The following is an 18,302-nucleotide window of genomic DNA, read 5'->3' as shown; positions in this document are numbered from 1 at the left end:
GATATTTCAGAACTCTATAAACCTGGTCATACTAATTATACAACGAGTATACATTTGCTATGCAGTTTCATTTTTGGAAGCAGAGCCAACTTTGATGAAAATAATTTTCCCTTTTGTGTACGAACTAATTTATTTATCAATATACTAATCGTTCTTCAATACGCAATATGTTTATAAGTTTATAATCATAACCATGCCTAACTGATGTAGTACTATATGCGTTATAATAATGAGTTGTGATGGGATAAAGGACAACGTAATTCAATGGGACACTAATGCCTTTCGTAAAGCTTTAGTCACGTTATTTTACATACCATTACCTTTAGCTATTTTACGTATAGATAGATGACGACCACTTCCCGTTCCCATATACCTTATCCATATCCTACATATCGAGTAACCTGTCGTTGCCCTTTTATAATACCACCAAATACTAGTCATATTACACAAGTACTATGTGATACTACAATTTGGTCCTAAAGACCAAATCACGTAATTCAATTTTTTTCGTTCTTTCCAAATTACAAAAATAAGATAACAAAATGTCATCAAATTATCTGCTCGACTCTTTTTTCTTCTTCTCACTTTTGGATGTTTTGATATATTTTAACTTTTATTCCAGCATACAATAACTACCAGCAATATCGACTCACCTTTCGGGTGCCTGGCAGGTGACCGGCTTACATCTGAAGAAGGAGGTATCGGTATCGGATGACTTGAGAGGGGTCCAGTCTTTTGGTTTGAACGCCCTGAGACTGGCGGCCAGCTGACTGCGGTAGATGTTGGTATCGGCGTACTGTTGTTGCTGCTGTGCTAGCTGATTCTGTATACTCTGGATTTGTTGCTGTTGGTGGTACAGCTTCTGAAATGCATCAAGGATAAGTTCGTGGTAATTAAGTATCACTAAAATGGGACCGAATGTCCTGATAATGGTGCAAGCGCATGCAATATGCAACACAACCCGGTAATTACAGTAGATAATGGCTGGCCGTTTTAGTGATACCTTTCAGTATAACTGGGCCACACTCATCCAATGTGACCACCTGTCGTGTCATGTATAGGCAATAAATCCCATTGGAACATATTGTTTTATCCAATGTTTACAAACTGAGATTTACAACACCGTGGCCATATCAAAATGACTCAATTGCAACGTAAACAGACAGGTTTTGGTAAAACATCTATGCGGTCTAGTCGTCCATTTGTAACCCATTGTTATATCCAATTAATTATCTAAACCAGTCCCACTTTCAGAATACACAAACCGTACGTAATTTTACAGTTTCCCTTAGCTACAGAACATCCCCGATTACTACAGCGAAAATCATAGGTAAATCACGGACGACGTGATTCAGATCAAGATTACCTATCAGCCTGTTTCCATAGAAATGAGGTACGACACACGATATCCGTTGCTAGGCGAGACACACAGAGCGAGCATGACCATTTCTAAATGATTAACTGCAATGGACTGATACGTGAACACGCTACATATCGATAATATGGATCGCTTGATCTTGTTAGACCGCATCAATTATCGTATTTTAAACTACAGGAAATGGCGTATGAATCAATGGCTAATCCTTTTGTTGGGGCGGAGGACAGTAAATTTGTAGTGGTTAATGACCAAGAGGACAGGATTCCTTCCAGACAATGGGTCTGGACAAATTGCAGACATTACGATCCCCCGTGGCAAATCGTCAATTATAGGCCCTAATTATTTAATAATTCAATATGTATTTCATAGGGTATGTATTGATTCTATTCAGAAATTATTTGTCCAGTTATTGGACAAAACATTACATTATGTATTTAAGGTTTTATTTGCATAAAATGCTACCTACTAGAGGTGACAGCATAACATTTGTATGTCTCTAATATCCTTCATCCTAGAGGGTTCAGGGGGACATCTTAACAGTCTGTGTTTTTGATGATGATGTTGAATAACGTGTTTTAGTTATGCGAAAGGAATTGAACATTTGTTTGACGATGACCATTTGATGATTATACAAAAACACTTGAAAGCACTTTTCATATTAAAAAACTCGTATCAGACAACAACCAAGAGTAAAACGTCAACTAGTGTAATGAATATCGCAGCTTCAAAATGTTAAGTAGACACCGAACACGTCTGCCTTCTTACCGAAATTTCAGATGCAATTGTAACAAAATGTATTGTAAATAGTGGATATTCAAAATGTAATAGATACTCAGATATCGAAAACAATACAATAATGGTGAAATAGTAAAACCGTGTCAAACGCCAATAAGATTTATGGCAATCCTATAGCAGAAATATATCAAACTGTGTTGTTTAACTACATGACCTATGTACATTATCAAGAGCAGATGCAAATGTCCATGTATAGCCACACGGGATTTTCCACCGCTGTCGTAACCTTGGATGATGAGGAGGACATTGAATATCGTGGGAGTATGTTTTGGCGTAGAGCAGATAATAACAGACATGTTGTGTCTGAGAGAATGGCTTAGCCTTGAATATTTGCATTCAGGCTGATTGCCACGTGGTCATTTAAGGACATGTAACGTGTAGGACTATTTTGAACTACATGGCCCTTATCAACCAAACAGCCTTTATCTCCCATCATTATTGACCTAATGTATAAAGTCTAAGGGTATCCTCTACCTATATCTCTATCCCTACAATGATATCTACTTAACTAAACTATCCCCACCACAGGTAAAGCTACTGGAAATAACTTAGACAGTGCAAGCCAGACAAAAACATAAGGAAAGTCACAGTCACCGATCTAGGCCAGAATCCAGCCAGGACCATAGGGGCAGTCTAACCGTGAGTATTTATGCGGTGCCAACACGATAATTGGTATGTGGTGGTATGCTATACAAAGCTATGTAATCAATCGTGTCGTGATTTATGGTACATTTGAATGCATCAACTATCAGCATGATCCGGCAATTATAAGGACAAAATTTCAAACGAAATCGGTTTAAATATTGTGTATCAAATTAAATAGTCAGGTCACAATGTATACAATAAAATTATCGAATTTGATCCGATCATGGATCCTATATTATCGTATGAATACGTTATGGTATCATATTACGAATTCATTAGTCTAGCAGTAGCAGTTTGGCATACAAATCGATTTATACATAAGGTATACATAGAGTGATATTTGATATATGTGTAATATGCAAAGTTCAATTTATGGAAAATTTCATTCCAATTTTGTTAAAATTGATTTCATGGAACTGATTTTTGAAGTAATGGATATATCAGAAGATAATGTTTCCCCTAAAAGTAATAGATATACCATTAAGTACATTTTTCTACTGATTGTAAGAAAAGTGAGTTCAACGTTAAGTTGACAAAAGAGCATAAATCTACACTTGGGTATGCCTATCCGAAATTATTTGAAATGTCAGGTTAGTTCTATTACAAAGACGAGCCTTATCTAAACGCAATTCACATTAAATATCGTGATAGCATCGGCTTGATACGTCAAAATCAATTTAGATACTTTTGGAAATATTCGGAAAAGAACCCATAAATTCTATATATTCACACATTAAGTTGAACATTATCAAATGTCAAAAATCAATTATGAGTATGTAACCGTCAGGTTGCCTTCAGAAGGAGTTCTGTATGCCAGCAAAAGCATTTCGCATAGAAAGATTCTTATAAAGATAATAAAAATAGATCGTTATAGTTTCTTCCACATAGACAAGTTTCTGAAGTGCCTTTCCTACCCAGAATATGATAAATAAATCTAAAACTTTCAGCATTAGGAAGAATTTATATTAGAAGACATTTCTGCAGTATCGTGTAACTGTGATTCATATGGAGAACGTATCGATGAAGTATGTGAATTAATATCTAATTTTACAGGGTGTTGTAGGTAGTTTTTCCCATACGTTAGCGTAGGTTGAAGACATGGCTGCAGTTGTAGGTTACTGGAAACTGGAAAAGAATGACGAACGCTGGGACGAGTATATGAAGACTGTCGGTTTGTACCTTAAATGTCTCATGTTCATAATAAGTTTAAAGACAGAAACATTAGTAAAAAGGAAATACATGTATATGTAACAAGTACTCTGTGTAATCCGTTTTTAAATATGAATAGAAAACTATGCGCGTTAGCGACATTCAAAAGTGTGTATTTGTATGTTTTTAGATGTATAATGCTAATGTTTATGCTAAGTAGATACTGTTATTGTCTTGAACTTATTTATCATTGCGAAAGCGGTGGTCCGATTTAGTACCACATGTCAAGTTATTAAGTTAAGTGAAACAATAATCTGCTTTGAGTAGATTATGTATCTTTTCAGTAATCGACTGATTTTGAGTATCAAATCGACATTCATATTCTCAAACAGTGTATCAAAAATAATAAAATATAAATGTTGACATTCTGGGAACTTATTCACAGTTATAGAATTTGCCGTATTTTACGTTTGCATACCATTATCTACTGCAGAATGAATATTGTAAGCGTGACAATGAGTGCTATTGAGTTTGTTTTTGTTGTTGTTGTTGTTGTTGTGATACTGTAATTCATTTTAGTTGTAGCTTCCTTTTATGTCGTAGGGGTCAACTTTGTCCTCCGTAAAGTAGGTAATACCCTTACAAGCTATGAAGAGATCATACAAGATGGCGACGAATGGACGATGCATATGACATCGACATTTAAAAACAATCATCTACATTTTAAAATTGGAGAGGAATTTGATGAAGTAACCCCCGACGGAAGAAATTGTAAGGTATCTATCGTTGAAATTCTTTAATGACTTTAAGAAGTCAATAACACATCTTGATTCAACAGCATTATGAATTCGATCTTTCTTAACTGTTCGACTCGTGATGGTCCTGACCAAAGAGTTGATTATGTAATGACAAAAGTAAACTTACGTACATGTGTCTGATAGTGTAGTAACTTAGGTGACAGCAATAAAGATAAAGTTTATTTACTCTCATTCACCTGTGTTAATATTGGAATTGAAACTAAAATGTCCGGTTTTATCATTGTAGACGAAATGATACGTTATAGAAGCAAATTACGAAGTCGATTAATCCAGATAGGTATAGTACACTAGATAAATGAACATGTATTGTTCATGAGTAGACATGTACAAGAATTTAAATGATAATGGTTACGCTTGTAGAGATTACACCTCGACATTGTGTATCGTGGTGTGACAGTTTTTTTTATCCTAGTTACATCTATGTATACCTGTTGTTAAAGTATCATTGACGGTGTATTTAATTATACCGTAACTATCCCAATTAATAATACACTAAATGGTAATTAGGTCACCACTGACTATGCTCTTCACGTGTTAATATGGCAAATATCACGTCATTTCACATATTGATTCCGTAACTTACTACTGTCGTTGATTCTTAAGCACTGATAACGTAATTATCTCCTAGAATAGTACTTTACTAGAAATTCAGAAAGATTCAGAATATTAAATACCGGATTAAATTTCTTCAGAAATTATCCAATGTAATTGTAAGAAACTAAAATATCTTGAGTCCAACGTAATTCAATCATTCTTATAGAGGGCAGTGGTAGAACACATGCATAGCTACTTTAACATTGGTCATTTCGGTTCTTCATTTCTTTAGTAAAAACTCGATCAGATAAGTAATGATCTATGAACTATGAGCTTTCTCTGTTTGATTAATTACTGATAGTGAATAAATAATTGTAGTGAGAAAACAATTACAAATGTTGTATGATCTTTGTCAAACTTACCTTATTGCTTGGAACGTGTAAGCTTCCCTATGGAAACGCATCATTCAATTTGATTGGATATTTTGTGATATAGTATAAATGTTAGATAAGTGGATTCGTTGTTGGTTGGAAATAAATTTTCCAAACATAAGAACACTTAAATATTGATAAGACTTAAGTGACACTTATGTATGGTACTTGACCCAGAGATAAACGATTTAAATCTTAAAAATTTCGGTCCATTATCAAAATTAGAAACATTTATATGCAATATGGCAAAATTATATGGTGGGGAATTATTGCGCAAATTAACATAAACGTAGAACATAAAGTTAATGATACTTTATGATTTCACGGTGATAGAGCAGTACGATAAGCTTATGATATATGGCAGTTTTTATCAGATCACCAAGACCCAACATGTCTTCAAACGAACGTGGGCATATGTAGGTGGTTTTTAGATGTTTGTACCTTTTATGGTCCTGTTATTTTTCGTCGGCCTGCGATCGGTTTTAAGTAGTATGTAAACATGAAATACAAATATATATATATATAGGTCCGATACTATTTTTTCCAAATAGTTCAAGTTTATACGGAGAGTAAATATTCCGTTGTAATGTTCGAATCAACCCTCAATTATTGTGTAAAATATAAAGGAGAACAAAATGGAACCAATAAGACGTCTGACTGATACGACAAATCCACTGGCTAAATACTGTAATTGTCTGTTATACTGATACGACATATCCACTAGCTAAATACTGTAATTGTATGGTATACGGATACGACATATCCACTAGCTAAATACTGTAACAGTATGTTATACGGATACGACATATCCACTAGCTAAATACTGTAATTGTATGTTATACGGATACGACATATCCACTAGCTAAATACTGTAATTGTATGTTATACGGATACGACATATCCACTAGCTAAATACTGTAATTGTATGTTATACGGATACGACATATCCACTAGCTAAATACTGTAATTGTATGTTATACGGATACGACATATCCACTAGCTAAATACTGTAATTGTATGTTATACGGATACGACATATCCACTAGCTAAATACTGTAATTGTATGTTATACGGATACGACATATCCACTAGCTAAATACTGTAATTGTATGTTATAGGATACGACATATCCACTAGCTAAATACTGTAATTGTCAGTTATACGGATACGACATATCCACTAGTAAATACTGTAATTGTATGTTATACGGATACGACATATCCACTAGCTAAATACTGTAATTGTATGTTATACGGATACGACATATCCACTAGCTAAATACTGTAATTGTATGTTATACGGATACGACATATCCACTAGCTAAATACTGTAATTGTATGTTATACGGATACGACATATCCACTAGCTAAATACTGTAATTGCCTGTTATACGGATACGACATATCCACTAGCTAAATACTGTAATTGTCTGTTATACGGATACGACATATCCACTAGCTAAATACTGTAATTGTCTGTTATACGGATACGACATATCCACTAGCTAAATACTGTAATTGTCTGTTATACGGATACGACATATCCACTAGCTAAATACTGTAATTGTCTGTTATACGGATACGACATATCCACTAGCTAAATACTGTAATTGTATGTTATACGGATACGACATATCCACTAGCTAAATACTGTAATTGTATGTTATACGGATACGACATATCCACTAGCTAAATACTGTAATTGTATGTTATACGGATACGACATATCCACTAGCTAAATACTGTAATTGTCTGTTAACGGATACGACATATCCACTAGCTAAATACTGTAATTGTATGTTATACGGATACGACATATCCACTAGCTAAATACTGTAATTGTATGTTACACGGATACGACATATCCACTAGCTAAATACTGTAATTGTATGTTACACGGATACGACATATCCACTAGCTAAATACTGTAATTGTATGTTATACGGATACGACATATCCACTAGCTAAATACTGTATTTGTCTGTTACACGGATACGACATATCCACTAGCTAAATACTGTAATTGTATGTTATACGGATACGACATATCCACTAGCTAAATACTGTAATTGTCTGTTATACGGATACGACATATCCACTAGCTAAATACTGTAATTGTCTGTTATACGGATACGACATATCCACTAGCTAAATACTGTAATTGTATGTTATACGGATACGACATATCCACTAGCTAAATACTGTAATTGTATTAATACTGTTATATATTTACTATTGTAATTATTTTAAGCTCCGGTTTAGTAATTATAATAATTAATGACCTTACATCAATGACGAGTGATGACCAGATTACATCCTTGTTATGTTGTTTTATGTTATCCATTATCGGTCAGTAAAGTATACGAAATAAAGCTCTTGTTGATACTCTAAACCAAATTACATTCACCAAGATTTAATTTCGCCATACATGTTCTTAATCAGTATCTTTAATTGAAGTATTTCGCTTTGATTTATTTTCGAGAACGCTAATTAATCCCGAAATACTCGAAATTAAATTGCTTACGAAAATATGTCGGTTTACAGAAGTCAACTTTGCTAGCCAAGGGTGTTCAATACTATACTCCGCCTGAGTGTACCGTACTGGCAGAGATGGTTGGGAGCTGACCCATTGTAAGCTGACCCATTGTTTATGTATTGTTTCAGTCAACTTTCATGATAGAGGATGATTCTCTTGTGCACTATCAGAAAGGAACGAAGGCCAGCGATGTGAACTCTAAAATAACGAGGACCAAAACAGATGATGACACCATGACAGTAGTAAGTTTTCAACTAAATTTCGCTCAACATGATATACATGTAAAACTTACTCAAGTGTTGAAATAAATCGCTGTATGAATATTCATGTCAGAATCATGAACTGCGAATATTCATATTAGTACGCATTTGGCATTTCTTTATCAGTTAGTCTTACCTTTAACAAATTTGATGCGATATACACACGATACATTGAAGCATACGACTTATGAGTCGATAACAGCTTCCAATGGTTAATGAATGGGCGGAATTACATAATAGCATTATGAACAACAAGATCGTCAGATTTAAGTCCAGTTACGTTGTTATCTGTTAATCTACATGGTCTCGGATGTTTGCTATAACCTAATCGGAACGCTTTGATGCCACCAGAATATAAACTCCTTTTTTGAGAAATTCAGAGATACATAGTACTTAAATTGTTCAAAGATATAAAAATTGACCCATATTTTCACTTTCACATAAATTATTTTGGTTTTTGTTTAGGAATTTTGATCTTACTTCTACCCACATTACCACTGCTATTAGTTATATCAAATTTTTGACAATCTTTTGATGTCTTGAAATCATAGTGTATTGTCTTGATTCACGTACAATAGCAATTTCAAAGAAAACCCAAATTCAATATCACTCGCAAGAAAAAGAACAAGAGGCCCAAGAGGCCTTGACGGTCACCTATGTGCTGCATTACAATGTTGGTTCAAATCTATAAAAAATATTTACGAATTAAAATAAACTTTAAAGTTGAACTTTCGTATTAGAATTTTAATTTTTTTTTTTTTTTTTCATTTTGGTAGTTAGTGTATTATGTTACCAAACCTTATGCTTAAAATTCCAATTTGCTTTGCTAACATTAAACAACAAAACCAAACTAGAAGTCAGTCAGTGTTAGTGATTTTATAAATTTCACTTTTTAATCTATGGAGATTATTTGGTTCCATCAAACCTGTGAATTCAGAAGAAGATTTTTGAAATTTTAGCCATTTTGACCCATTTTGGCCCCGCCTCTCTGGTCCCTGGGGGTCAGTCAGGACCAATATGGATATGGTGTTAAAATGCTAACCCAGTTTGACTAATTCCCTATTAAAACTAAGCAAATAATGTTCATAAATGTGTTTTTCCTATATAGCCTATAGTAAATTTGACCCTCTCACCAGGGGAAAATCTGAGATCCCAGGGAGATGAAATTCACAATTTTTGTAAAGGGCTTTAAAACCTTCCAATCTATGAAAAGTATTTGGTTCCATCAAATCTGTGAATTCAGAAGAAGCATTTTGAAGTTTTAGCCTATTTTACCCTTTTTGGCCTCGCCCCTAAGGCCCCTGGGGGTCGGCCAGGACCAATATGGATATGACGATAAAATGCTATCTCAGGCTAATAATTCTAACCCAGTTTGACTAATTTCCTATGAAAAATAAGCAGATAACATTCATAAATGTGTTTTTCTTATATAAACTATAGTAAACTTGACCCCCTCCCCAGGGGGAAACATGAGACCCCAGGGTCATATAATTCACAATTTTTGTAAAGGACCTTAAGACCTTTCCATCTATGAAGAGTATTTGATTCTACCAGTTCCAGAATTTCAGAAGAAGATTTTTGAAGTTTTAGCTTATTTGACCTCTTTTGGCCCTACCCCTAAGGCCCCTGGGAGTCAGTCATGGAAAATTTGTTAATAGGATTCAATGGCCATTTCATAGGTATAATTCTGACAACATTTGACTCATTTCCTTTTACAAATGACCAAATAATGCTCAACAAGAGATGGCTGCCTGGCGGCCATCTTGTTAACCGATTGGTCCCAAAATGCAATATGCACAACTAGGGCCCTAGGGGAACCTACATATGAAATGTGAGACAGATCCCTTCAGCACTTTCTGAGAAATAGCGATAACAAGAATTGTTAACGGACGAACGGACGGACGGACGACGGACCACGGACAAAAAGCGATTTGAACAGGCCACCATCTGATGATGGGGGGCTAAAAATGTGTTTTTCCTATATAAACTATAGTAAACTTAACACTCTCCCCCAAGGGGAAACCTGAGACCCCAGGGTCATATAATTCACAATTTTTTTAAAGGACCTTTAGACCTTTCTATTTGTAAAGAGTATTTGATTCCATCACATCTGTGAGTGGAGAAGAAGATTTTTGAAATTATAGTGAATTTTACCCCCTTTTGGCCCATCCCATAGCCCCCAGGGGGGTGGGGACCATATAATTCACAATTTTGATTGGCCTTATGCCTTAGAAGGTTTGTGCAATATTTCATTGAATTTGCTTCAGCGGTTTTTGAGAAGAAGTCGAAAATATAAATTGTTTGCAGACATCCGACGCACGACGGACGACGCGACGGACGACGCACGACGCACGAAGACGGACAAAAGGCGAATAGACTGCTGTTACCAATGTGACGGACAAAAGGCGAATAGACTGCTGTTACCAATGTGAATGTAGATTTTCGTTACACCACACTGTCTAACTTTCTGAACCATTTCAAGATAACGCTTGAATCATGCTGTGTCCGAGAAGTATAGTATACCTCATATTAAATGACAAATAACAAAGGTGCCTAATAAGTCTGCTATGTCATACATTCTTGGCAAGCTAATAAAATTCCATATGGATGAGGACCTCTCCACCGCCACGGACAAACATAGCTGGGCATTCCAGAACATGTTCCAACTACCTGTATTGTTAAACATCCACAAGCTCTTTATATGGACACTCATTAGCACAACTTTATTTCATAAAGAGATGTCATGTTTATAAACATTGCTGACAAGAGTACAAGAAAATTAAGACTGCACCATACAATTGTTTTAAAAATGCTGACAAGATACAGAAAAGTAAGACTCTTGTGTTGATAATTGATTGTTTCATTATCATGTAATTGTATTTGATGGAAGGGTTATAACTCTTGTGTTGAGTAATGATGGGTATTTGACGATTATCATGTAATTGTATTATATAGTGACACGGTTGAGTTCCAGGAATGGGAAAGGGGGGGAGGGTATTTCGAGGAATGTAAATTCGAGTTAGAAGGGTTATACTGTATCTAGAAAGTAAAATAAATCTTAACATTTACGTTTGCAGACATTTGTCGCCGAGGGAAAAAATCTAACATCCGTGCGAATATTCAAGAAGCAACCCAAACCGTGAGAAACATGGATAAAGACGACAACATACAGAACATACAGATTTTGCCAAAACAGTTAAACGGCAATAAAGTTAACATATTTTTTGAGAATGTGGAACATGTGTAAATACATTATATATGTATATGTGTATGGGTTTTGACGCAAAACGCAAAGAGGATCTAAACGTGCATTCAGCCATGGCATGTGTAAAGTGGAGTAATGCTATACCAAGAAGTGAGAAATTGGTAGTCTATATGTGCTGAGTCACATTTAATGTTTTAATCTCGCAATTAGTGATCGATCATCTATGACATTTATCCTAATTAACGCCGAAGCATACATGCATAAGTGTGTAAGTATATCAATTAAAATTGAAATACGGTGCTAAAACGTTTTAGCGTATACATTAATTAAATAAGGTATAATGCGCAACGTTCAAACTAAGAGTTGTAAACAACGATGGTCGTTTTGCTTTGACAAGTTAAAACCGGAGAAATGATTATGTTCACAACAGATTACTTGTATGTCAGTACTACTAGTCATTTAAGACAAATTCTGGATGGAAGGGACACCGATCGATGTTGTGAATAAGTTGAAAAAAATGTATTACTTAACGTAACACCAGTCTTGTCTTTGCGTAAAATCATTGCATTTGTTTGTTGGTCAATAAGATTCACATCCTATTAACAGCCAGTGTCATGGTCGCAGGTGTATGTGCCGTTTTGCGTGTGGGAAGTGCGCGCCTGGTTTTGGGAGACTACAGTATGTTTTACTTAAAATCGTTTAAACTAAGTTTGAATGTATCACGAATGTTTCCTTTCATTTCGAACATTTGCAAAAAAAAATTCGAACTATGCTTACCTGTTAGTGTAAACATGAATATATGCATTTCTATGAATAGTTAGATGTTATACTAATATCCCAAAACATCTAAATTTTAGGTTATTTTTTGTTATTATATCAAATCTCGTTCATTGTTTATAGTTCATTGTTCAAACTCCTGTCTAAATGACATTCATCCCGATGAAAGCCATTGTGGTTCGGTCCTAGTACCCGGGGTAGGTACACATGTATTCCTGTTTTTACGTGACATACAGTCAATGTGGGCCCGATGAATATACGTATTTGTATAGATTAATTATGGTTAGGAGTCTTTGTTCTTTAATCTGATAGCTGAGAAGTTTTGTATTTTTCAACACAAAAACAATTATTTAAAATAGTGTTACTGATATGTGTGTTATCGCCTCTTCTGAATTTGTGATCCGCCATTCGTATTTAAATTGTAGATATAAAGACATTTAAGTCGATTCTTTTCTGAAATCTAATTAGGTTTAACAGTTAGGTTCGCTGAAATAGATCTTAACTTTAAGAATATTTTTTTTACTTGAGTACGCCTTTATGAGTTTCATATTCAAAGGTTGTCATGTTTTTGTTATGACATATCCGAAATAAGTAATCTTCCTGAAGTTTATAAATAGAACTTTTCAAAATTGAATATCTTGATAAATGGCAGTAATTATTCTGTAACCGATATTTGTGTTACCATCTATGTGTTCCATTGATACCTGTCGTTAACCCGGTCACATGACCTTTATTAATTCAGGTCGTCTTAGGCCCGCATGGCACCACGATGGTATCACTTGTATGTCAAAGTGGACTTTGAGAGTTTGTTGCAGGACTTTTGCAGTGAAGTTAATTTGGCTGTTAATAGGACGGAAAACAAAATAAACTTAACCCCCTTTTTAAACAAGATTTCTTGGATTTTTTTCTTTTCCATTGTAATGACTATTTAAGATTCGTATGAGGCTATGTTTGTAAAGGAAGAAATGAATACCCTTGGAAAGATAGCAACCTTCGGAAAATAAAACGTAACTCACAACAAACTTGCATCCAAAGGGAGAGGGCCAAAAAGTGACTCGATTTCGCCTCAGTGTTCCAAATGTTATACTGAATAACACGAAGCATGCTTACCATACACTATAGAAGTACGCTAATATCGATGAATAACCAACAACCCTTATATCTGACATAGTGAACATATCACTGATGAACTGAACATATCACTGAAGAACTGAACATATCACTGAGGAACTGAACATTTCACTAAAGAACTGAACATATCACTAAAGAACTGAACATATCACTAAAGAACTGAACATATCACTGAAAAACTGAACATATCACTGAAGAACTGAACATTTCACTGAAGAACTGAACATATCACTAAAGAACTGAACATATCACTGAAGAACTGAACATTTCACTGAAGAACTTAAACATATCCCTGAAGAACTGAACATTTCACTGAACAACTGAACATATCACTGAAAAACTGAACATATCACTGAAGAACTGAACATATCACTGAAGAACTGAACATATCACTGATGAACTGAACATATCACTGAAAAACTGAACATATCACTGAAGAACTGAACATTTCACTGAAGAACTGAACATATCACTGAAGAACTGAACATATCACTGAAGAACTGAGTATAACACTGAAGAACTGGACATATCACTAAAGAACTGAACATATCACTGAAGAACTGAACATATCACTGAAGAACTGAGTATATCACTGAAGAACTGGGGACATCACTGAAGAACTGAACATATCACTGAAGAACTGAACATATCACTGAAGAACTGAACATTTCACTGAAGAACTGAACATATCACTAAAGAACTGAACATATCACTGAAGAACTGAACATTTCACTGAAGAACTTAAACATATCACTGAAGAACTGAACATTTCACTGAACAACTGAACATATCATTGAAAAACTGAACATATCACTGAAGAACTGAACATTTCACTGAAGAACTGAACATATCACTGAAGAACTGAACATATCACTGAAGAACTGAACATATCACTGAAAAACTGAACATATCACTGAAGAACTGAACATTTCACTGAAGAACTGAACATATCACTGAAGAACTGAACATATCACTGAAGAACTGAGTATAACACTGAAGAACTGGACATATCACTAAAGAACTGAACATATCACTGAAGAACGGAACATATCACTGAAGAACTGAGTATAACACTGAAGAACTGGACATATCACTGAAGAACTGTGAATATCAATGGGAAACTGAATAACCGATCCTCGCGAACAACCCATAATTCTAATGCTGTGGTATATCACGTTTTAAACATACATTTTTGTGCATCATTCACAAAGATATGAAATCACGAGGGGTGAGAATTTTTGAACATAAGCATCGTAAGACTAACACTAATGAAATTAATATTAAAGTATATCCTGTGTTGAAACGTCTCTCCTGCCTTTAAAGCTAACAACAATGCCTGAAGATTATTTAACCCAAGCTAAGGTAATTAATCTAACTTATTTATGGATTAGTGCTATTTGAATAAGTAAAAGGTGAAACAAGACTCGGAACCTATCGATTGCTGTATTGTGTAGACCAATGATAGCCTGTTCTGATTCGGTTGTAATCTTCCTAGAAGTTATTTTTTCAGTAATCGATCGATATTATAACAGACATTCCTATGGGCAATTGACGACCAATCTACCTTTACAGACATTGGGACGAAGAAACATCAGCAGGGTCAATACATTGATTTTTTTATTAGTTAAGGAACAGTTAAGCAACGTTTAATTGAATCTTCTATTATCAATATATACTTTGATTCATTACCATTTGTTTTAACAGACAGACACAAAAATCAGTAATTTTAACCGTAAGGACTTACTGATGATATGAATGAGTGACGTGGAAGTCGTATCATACGTATAATATTACAGAACAAGTGTTGATATGCTAGTATCTTCATACCTAGACGAATGAATGTGAGCAAATCTCACGGAGATATAATTGCCAAAATTAATAAATAATAATATATGTCAATTATTTATTTTCAAAACATTATTCCTTGATGAAATGCAAGGGTATCCATGTCATATCAATTACATTTACAGAATCTAATAAGATACTGTTAAAACCAAACAATCCGACATATCCATTTATATAGACAATACCTTGTACCTGACAAGACATTATGATGAGTTTTACAGTCCAATTAATCATCGTTATGGTGGTAATCCGATACTTCTGTTTGCTTTGCATTACATAGAGAATAAAGTATCCATATCATATCTATAAATCGTGTCAGATTTTGCCAGCCATACATACCCTCAAAGACCTTCGTTTCCGTCGTTTATTTCCTAGTTTAGTCACCATTTTAGTACTTTACATGACATAATCCTCACACGTGATATCGTACTATCCTTAATTTAAGTTGTATATGGTATCCACAATGTTATACACTACATATATAATATATCCCTCAGTTCCAGCACCGCTTGTGGTCCAACTGTTACACTGCTATAACTCGGTAAGACAGAAGCCAGTCTGTCAGGGCGAGCACCACGTGGGGTAATGTCGTACATTGATGAGAGCCCTTGTCTTACAGATAGCTTTGTATGGGAGACGTTACTGTGACAGGTATCGTACAGGTATCGAAGGCACACTGTACAGGTAGTACTAATCTTAAACCAGTCAAATTACATTCAACATACAGCTCGATTTCCAAACATTCAACTGGTCTGTTCACGTGCTGAGGCAAATTCAGTGTTTAATCAGTTATTATAATTAAACCTCGTACGAACAAAATCCACGATTTTTAACAATGAGATTTAGGCTTTAAGTGCTCCGGGTAATCCTGATCCTATTTGAACAATATTTCCGAAACAAATCTGCGCACAGGACTAGTGCTATACAAACACGTTAATTAAGATATAGAGAATGTTGACACTGAAACACTACAGCTAAATACATATAATGATGGCATATATCGAACTCTTATTCCATCTTCCCTGTTAGACCTGGAAGCTCAATATGTGTTGTATACGGGGTTAAGTAAACACAACACAAACCGCCCTCGTTACTCATGATAAAGACTCACGTTAAGATTCGCGAGCTCACGTTTCTCAATTGATCCATGAATTTAATGTGTAACATTTATTATATGCATGTCGCGGATTATGTAGACAATGACATAGTATCTTTTAACACATGATGTTGCTGCCAAAAATGTATCGTATATCCTTATTATTTTAATATAAGCGTATGATATAATGTTTAAGCCTGTTTGATCATGGTCACAAAAGGACGGGTATATAAGGAGGGGGGCAGTGGGAAATAGTTCCCAAACACGTCGTAAAATAGATCAGTTTATGTATCTCATAATTAAAATTACATATAACACAATCAATGAATCGATGGGATCTTTATAATTCATGAATATATGTCATCATTCCATAACATACATCAAATTAAATGAATACTACATTCTAGAATAGAAAATTATTATTATTTGACCAGATACTTCGCTGTGTATTTCTTTTGTCACGCTTTACATAATGTCGTTGTATCTATTGAATTTATGTTCCTGTTTTTCTCTCTTGAGTGGCTGATGGGGCTGATGGACACTAGTCTTTGGGGCAGATGTCGAACTAGATCGATGTTTTGTTGGGGTTTTTTTTCGGAAGGGCGATGTGATGGTAGGTACTCAAATGCTCTGGCTTGCCTCCACCACTCCAAACTGTTACACCCTTCAATGACCATAGGTTATGATTGAATCGGAAGTTAAAACACAGAAATCAACCCTTGTCTCAAAACAATATATAAGTTACCAATATAACAATGAAGATAATAACCCAACTGGAAGTTACCGAATCGTATGATATTATTATAATTATCTTATTGCATAATATATCAATGCCCATTATTGCCAAATAAAACAATTATCTACACATCCTATGCTGCTGAAAGAGCCATGGTTATAAAACATGAAATATATGGACAGCACTATAACTGTAACCAATCACTTGGGTCATCATGCCAAAATACGGCACAAGGCCAACTAAATGCACGAAGACAAAATACGGCACAAGGCCAACTAAATGCACGAAGACAAAATACGGCACAAGGCCAACTAAATGCACGAAGAATTAACAACTTTGTATGCTTAATTCCCGGCCGATGTATGACGCTGCCAATAAGTAAACAAACACGTTCGGCCACAGACCACCGGCTTTAGGGTCAGATTATCGTTCATTTAAAGAGTCTTCAAATGTACATTTAATTAAGGTTGTCTTTGTGCATTGGCAATCTAATCTTCTGATAAGATAGTAACGTTACCGAGTACAAGCCGATTAATCCTGCATTCTATATACAATTTATTGTTAAACGTCTACTTTTCCAAAACAAAAGCATTGCATTAAGCCCAAGTTTCCCACGGTACCAAATCCTGATTTCTAACATTTTATATATACGGATCAGGTCAGTGGTTCTGTGAAACACAGTTTGATGCGATAGCCATCTATCGATTGATTTGAAATATAACAAAAAAGTAGCGAATGCATCTTGTAATCAAAGACATCGGTTATAACCACAGACATCAGGTCAACGCTGAATGTACACCTCTGTTAAACTCCATTATGATGTCAAAGACATTTTATTTTTTATTTTATTTTTAAACGGTAAATTTTTATTAATCTATCTATTTCAAGATCAGGAAAAGATCAACAGTTTAGACACGTAGCCTTAAATTTTGAATAAGCTGTTTGATATTCAAGATAGCACTAATGT

The 18,302-nt window shown here is 34.8% G+C and overlaps 2 protein-coding genes across 15 annotated transcripts in view; one reads left to right on the top strand and one right to left on the bottom strand.

Moving 5' to 3' along the window:
* LOC138315893 (uncharacterized) overlaps positions 1-18,302 on the bottom strand; it is a 61,297-nt gene that overhangs the window by 7,443 nt on the left and 35,552 nt on the right. For all 14 annotated transcript variants that reach the window (XM_069257218.1, XM_069257219.1, XM_069257215.1 and 11 more), the window contains one exon: positions 654-862. In XM_069257218.1, the coding sequence (XP_069113319.1) occupies positions 654-862 (209 nt within the window). The remainder of the gene's footprint in view (positions 1-653; positions 863-18,302) is intronic.
* On the top strand, positions 2,448-13,416 carry LOC138315895 (fatty acid-binding protein homolog 6-like). The gene is made up of 5 exons (XM_069257230.1): positions 2,448-2,812; positions 3,872-3,989; positions 4,571-4,743; positions 8,414-8,527; positions 11,623-13,416. Exons 2-5 carry the CDS (start codon positions 3,917-3,919, stop codon positions 11,686-11,688), a joined length of 426 nt encoding a protein of 141 aa, XP_069113331.1. The 5' UTR covers positions 2,448-2,812; positions 3,872-3,916; the 3' UTR covers positions 11,689-13,416.

Source organism: Argopecten irradians, chromosome 2 (genome assembly GCF_041381155.1).
Source record: "Argopecten irradians isolate NY chromosome 2, Ai_NY, whole genome shotgun sequence".
NCBI classification, from domain to species: domain Eukaryota; kingdom Metazoa; phylum Mollusca; class Bivalvia; order Pectinida; family Pectinidae; genus Argopecten; species Argopecten irradians.
Note: the sequence above shows the minus strand (reverse complement) of the source record. Positions and strands in the feature narration are given on the sequence as shown.